The sequence below is a fragment of the Rattus rattus genome, chromosome 8 (assembly GCF_011064425.1).
Source record: "Rattus rattus isolate New Zealand chromosome 8, Rrattus_CSIRO_v1, whole genome shotgun sequence".
In the NCBI taxonomy this organism is placed as follows: domain Eukaryota; kingdom Metazoa; phylum Chordata; class Mammalia; order Rodentia; family Muridae; genus Rattus; species Rattus rattus.
The window spans coordinates 20,333,794-20,340,287 of NC_046161.1; the positions used below are offsets into that span (position 1 = coordinate 20,333,794).

General features: G+C 43.0%; 1 protein-coding gene across 2 annotated transcripts in view; it reads left to right on the forward strand.

The window, feature by feature from the left end:
• The window catches only part of Npsr1 (neuropeptide S receptor 1), a 406,607-nt gene extending 405,954 nt beyond the window's left edge, over positions 1–653 (forward strand). For both annotated transcript variants that reach the window (XM_032911286.1, XM_032911287.1), the window contains one exon: positions 293–653. In XM_032911286.1, the coding sequence (XP_032767177.1) occupies positions 293–383 (91 nt within the window). In that variant the 3' untranslated portion in view covers positions 384–653. The remainder of the gene's footprint in view (positions 1–292) is intronic.
• The last annotated feature ends 5,841 nt before the right edge of the window (positions 654–6,494 follow it).

Here is a 6,494-nt window from a genome sequence, read left to right on the forward strand (position 1 = left end):
GGTTTAAGTCTTTCTTAATGCTGCTTCTCTACAAAGAGAGAATCTGCGAACATCTATACAGTTCCTTTTCTGCAGGCGAAAAGTGGAGATAGGGCAGGGTCTACTTCCTCGTAGGTGATATCACTGTCCACCAGGCTGTAAGGGCAAGTGGTGGAGGAAGAGGTCCAGTTGTTCTAGTGTAACAAGCATTGATCTTTAATGGCCTTTCTTAGCTCTGATCTCTTGACATTTATGCTGTCTTTTCATCCAGGTAAATCATTTTCCTTTATTTCTTTATTCTGACTTTCTCTAGGGTGCAAAGATCCCAGGATTCCAGAATGACGTACCGAGAGAGAAGCGAGAGGCATGAGATGCAGATTCTCTCCAAGCCTGAATTCATCTAAACCCCGAGGCAACAGTGCTAGGCTGAGCTCAGTCCCCTCACCCGGACCTTCACCATCAGTCAGTGCATGAATCCTGAGCCTGTTTCTCCTCCTGCATCATCTAGCAGATACATGACGCAAACTTTCTTGTGAGGGCCTGCAATCCATGCACTAGCCAACATGGTCTCAACACCTCTTTGTGTCAGCTTGGAAGGATACTTTTCTTTCTAATGTCTCCCAGCTCTTTGTCCCACAGCTCAGCATCCACCCCAGCATCTGTGTCCTTGTGGACTGATGACACAGGCAAACAGAAAGATATTGGAGGGCTACCCTTGAGTCATCTAATTGCACTTTTGAAAGTAAATAGGAGGACAACAAAGGTTAGACTTCTTCATACCAGTTTTATATTGGAAGTTTAGTGAGTGTGGATGAGATGTTTGCCCCTGAAATGCCAAGAAAGTCACGTTCAGACCCTGCTACTGTATACATCTCCATGTGGAGGAGGAGATGTTAGCAGGAACGAGCTCCCAAGCGCTGTGATTTGTGGAAAAGGACAGTACAGTCTCTTGCAAACCAAGGACACTATGCAGGCACATTCTCACCTAGCAGAAAAATCACACCAAATAGTGATAGACCCTGGCCATAACTCCAGAGAGAGAGAGAGAGAGAGAGAGAGAGAGAGAGAGAGAGAGAGAGAGAGAGAGAGAGAGAGAGAGAGAGAGAGAGAGAGAGAGAGAGAGAGAGAGAGAGAGAGAGAGAGAGAAGAGAGAGAGCTGGAACCGTGAACTCACAGCTCTTTCAGCTGTGTAACGGAGCTTCCCTTCCCTGTATCAACATTCAAGCCAACCTGTGCTCATTCCACATACCTCAGGGACATTTTTGCCCACTGTTAGTCTCAGAATCCTCTTCAGTTGGGGACTCAGCTTCCTGGCTTCCCCAACATGATGTTCATGCAAGCTCTTTGCTGTGTGCTGTAGCCTTTGCCTACCTGGCACCTCTGCAAGGAAGTGCTGGTCTTATTTTGACAGGTCTGCAATTCAGTATTTATAAGTATAATTCAAATGAAATATGGCTAAATGTTTTCTAGCCATTTTTTTCTTCAGATTTTGCCAGAAGTGAAAATGGCATCATTTGACTATGTGTACATCTCCACCCACAGCCCTATGACGCACGTGAACACCCCTATTTTTAGCTTCTCATTCAGTCTTTGACATTGAAATCTCCTTGGCAAAATCCTCCCTTCCAGAGTTGAAACCTTTTCTTGTCCTTTTGGCTGACGGCTCGTTGAGTCGTTAACATGTTCAGTCAATTTTAAAAGCACCCCATTCCTCATTATCTTATCAGCTCAAAGACTGCCTGCTTAAGGTCATGGTGGCAATTTTTCCACAAATTTCTTTTTCAATTCCACCCGACATTAGGGAAAGCATCTCTTTAGGTAGAAATTAGGCACTGAACTAACTCTCTCAGCTATTATTCGCTATGTTTGAGGAGACAGAATAATCCACCTTTCTGTTCACACAACAGTTTTGAAAGCCACTTCCTTCTCCATCCAATCAGCTAAACGTGAGCAGGCAGAAGCATGGAGTGGCTGAGAAGGACTTCTGAACCTTTCTCTTTAAATCACGGTGTGCCACAGAAGACTCACAGGACTGGTGCTGAAATCGCTGCCTGCCTAGGGGCCAATTAACCAGTAGAATCTGGCGGGTGTCCTAGCTAGCAAAACAGAAGGCCAAGGCCCTTGATAGATACTTTCAATCTCTGTCAAGTTCGGGTCTGCAGGACCTGTCACATGCCGACACCATCCACTTATCGATTCTTAAAGAGAGAGTACCCTGAAGGTTATTTTGCCATCCACAGTCTGTGAAGGGAACCGTCAGGAGCCTGTGGCTCTCATCCTCATAGGAGCCAGGAGATCAGTCAGGTAATGGGACAGACTGCTGTAGGAAGGTGCCATCTAGGTAAAACTAGCTTGACATTGAGATGGAGTCTGAAATCTTCACCAGCCTTGTTTTCCCAACTTTGGAAACAGTTTAAGCATGGCAGTCATTAGTCCTGTGACGCTGGATGAATCATGCTGTGTCTCTGGGCACCACTAATCTATCTCTAACAGGGGGGCAAAATAGCAGTGGAGCAGAGGATGTTGAAGTGTAGAGGCTGTAATGGATTAAATTAGACTTGCACAGAGTGCTGCTAGAATTCTCCCCTTTGAAGACTAACACTTCAGTGAGTCAAGGTTGAGTCATGCCTCTTGGAGGTATAAATTTTCTCTGTACCATATGAACTCAGAAACTCATGTGCATCCCAGCCAGGAAAGAGAATGATGGAAAATTAGAATGTAAACTACAGTTGCTATCTGTAGCCCTTGATGCTTCCATGGGACCAGAAATGGCAGGAAGGTGGTATGTAAAATAAAGGCGCCCACCTTCCACACCGAGATGTAAAATGTGTGATGTTATTACACTGCTTCAAGGACAGGTAAAAGTTAGGCTAACAGGGCAAATGTGTTTAATATAGTCAGTCACACTGCAGAAAATATCTCTGCTGTATTGAACTAAATTCAATGTGAATGGCGAAAGATCCTCTCCTTTCAGGCCATATTTACCACAGAATTTAATTGAGATTTAATTTCATCAAGCAACAGCTCCCACAGGCCACTCCACCCCTTCGTCAAAACACTAATACCTTTTTAATGACTTTCCACTGCCATAATTATGAGAATAATGTACTTTTGAACTAATTCAACATACACCTCATGCGTTCTTTCCAGCTTCATAGAGACAGCTCTGCATAGGAATATTCAGAAATGTCCTTGTCTCTCTCTTCCACATTCACTGTATGGATTTAAAAAGATTGTGGTGACTAATCTGATGAGGAAACAGGAAAACAAAATGCTATATTTATGAGGAAATAAAGCAATTCTAGTCTTGAGTGTTGGCTGACATTTTTGGGAAGCCACACGTCTGATGGCCTGAGTCTGGATTTGTGTTTTGTTGCGTTTCAGAGTACAGCTCATTGCATATGCAGCTCTGTTCCTACAACCTGGCAGCCTCCATTCCTGTAAAAGAAGATGGCCCTTACCAAGCTGCCAACTTCCTTTCTTGGAGAACTATGAAACAGTCATGCCTCATTTAAGAATTCATTATCCACAACAGGGCTGGACCAGTTAACATTTTAAATGTGCAATTCCACCCTTATAGAATGTTTAAATGAGTGGGAGTCTGCTCAGAGACTCCCAGGAAAGGTCACGGAAGTGGGGCGGGAGAATGGGGGTAACTCAAAGTTGCTAACATAACTGCATATGAATCTAAAGGTGATTGAATGTAGTAGAAGTGTTTCAAGTTCACTGAATTACATTAAACGAACATAGAATGCAGATTGGAATTAGGCATTGATATGTCCAGAATGTACACAAAGCTTTCAAGATAATTGCTAGAAGAATAGAAATAATATGCAACTTCCAGACTAGAAAAGGGTAATTCTGGATATGGTGACACACACCTGCAAACCCAGCACTTGGGAGACAGAGATAGGGGGATCAGGACAAGGCCATCCTCATCTACACAGATCTGGAGGTCAGCCCTGTCTGAAAGAGAAAGCAGGAGGAAGATAGTGGGGAGACCACTTCCCTCTGTTTCTCTCTCTCTCTCTCTCTCTCTCTCTCTCTCTCTCTCTCTCTCTCTCTCTCTCTCTTTCTGTTCCCCACCTCATCGCCTTAGCCTTGCAGGCCATGATTTTCTTTTCCAGGTGAGATCCTGAGACATTTGTTTCTATATACCTGGCTTGTTTCACTTAAACCAGTAGTTTTTAGGTTCCCCCATGTTGTTGCCAATAATAGGATTTCATCCATTTTGCACTAAGGGAACTAAATCATCTTTATACATCTATACATCAATGAGCACATCATTTGATTCTACATCTTGGCTACAATGAATACTGGAAATCAGATTCTCACTTCTAAAGCTTTGACATTTAGCTCAGCATTATCTGTTAGGTGACTTTTTAAAACAATGTGAAAGAAGACAAGAGGAAGAGAATTATAGAACAGCTGAGACAGGTAGAAAAAACATAAGACAATGATGAATTTTTCACCAAAATTGAGCTATTACAATAAATGAAAGTCAATGTTCCAATTAGTAATTAAAAATCTGTCATACCAGAGGTTTATTTAATGCTATTGTCTGTTTTTTGTAAAATTAAATATAAAATAAAATAAAATGCCTAAAACAAGAGTTAACAAATTTGAAAATAAAAAGATGAGGCCATGGAAATGTCAACTCAAAGAAAGCTACCATACTTGATTCTCACAGGCAAACAAAAATCACAGCTAACATAGGCAGAGCCAACCAGAGATGCCTCAGAATGGTATGTGTTTTAGTTGGATTAGATGAAAAATAATTCTGAATTTCTCTGCTTTTAAAAACACAGTCTCAGTGAGCTAACCCAATCACAGAAAGACATACATGGTATGCACTCATTGATAAGTGGCTATTAGCCCAAATGCTTGAATTACCCTAGATGCCTAGAACAAATGAAACTCAAGACGGATGATCAAAATGAATTAAACTCCTTCTTTAAAAGGGGAACAAGAATACCCTTGGCAGGAAGAGAGAGCAAAGATTAAAACAGATACTGAAGGGACACCCAATCAGAGCCTGCCCCACATGTGGCCCATACATATACAGCCACCCAATTAGACAAGATGGATGAAGCAAAGAAGTGCAGAAGTGTAGATCGCTCCTGAGAGACACAGCCAGAATACAGCAAATACAGAGGCAAATGCCAGCAGCAAACCACTGAACTGAGAATAGGACCCCCGTTGAAGGAATCAGAGAAAGAACTGGAAGAGCTTGAAGGGGCTCTAGACCCCATATGAACAACAATGACAAGCAACCAGAGCTTCCAGGAACTAAGCCACTACCTAAAGACTATACATGGACTGACCCTGGACTCTGACCTCATAGGTAGCAATGAATATCCTAGTAAGATCACCAGTGGAAGGGGAAGCCCTGGGTCCTGCTAAGACTGAACCCCCAGTGAACGTAGACTGTGGGGGTAGGGCGGCATTGGGGGGAGGGTGGGGAGTGGAACACCCATAAGGAAGGGAAGGGGAGGGATGTTTGCCCGGAACCGGAAAGGAATAACACCGAAATGTATATACTCAAGAAATAATAATAAAAAAAAAAAAAAAAACAGTCTCAGGATGTATGCGTTGAATGGTACCAGAAAGAGGAAAAAATGGGATACAAACTATACAACTATATTAAGAATTTTATCTCACTTAATTCCAATAATTATAAGCAGGCAAAACTCAAGAATATGCTGGATATACCATCTACCCCTTCCGCTTGCCTGAGGACCACATATGCTGTGCCTGTCTTCAGGTTATCTTTCCATCCCTTTCTTTTCAGGTAGAGACCACAGACTAACACCACCAACATGGGCACCATCTCTAGGCTGGAACCCTACACTACTGACCTTCCTAACCATAACCATTGCATGGCTGAAAGCTACTATTCTCCAAACAGAGGTGCTGACTCATAGGACCAACTCCATCCATCCAATCTTCCACTTACCCACTCTAAATCAGAACCCAAAACTCACAGTGTCTACCCAATCTCCCCTTGCAGCCTGCTAGAGTGCCCCATATATTCTACCTTCAGCCTCTACTCTCTATGTATGGAGCCTAGACTCACACCAGCAACTCCACTGAAAAACTTAGCTCAGTCTCCAACTGTTCCTCTCAAGATAGAGATCCTAAGATCACACTGCCAACTCTATTGGTTCCCACTACCTGAAAGAGTCCAGAGTATCTTCCCTAGACTCCTGAAGACCGGTTGTAAGACTAGTCCAGCTCTATAGAAGGTCTGCTCATAGGCTTAGAAACTTCGTGTGACTGGAGCTGAGTGGGACTGCTTCTCATAACCCATTCAAACACCAACAGTGACTTGCTGTAAGACTAAAGTTCAACACCCACTCTCCTGGTCTCCAGACTGACAACTGGGGCTAACAGAAAACAGATCTGAACACCAACTTAGCAAAGATGCACTACCACCAACATAACATCAGATGCTGACATCTAACCTCCAAAGCATGAATAATGAAGACAATAGGTCTCCACCAAAACACAGTGCT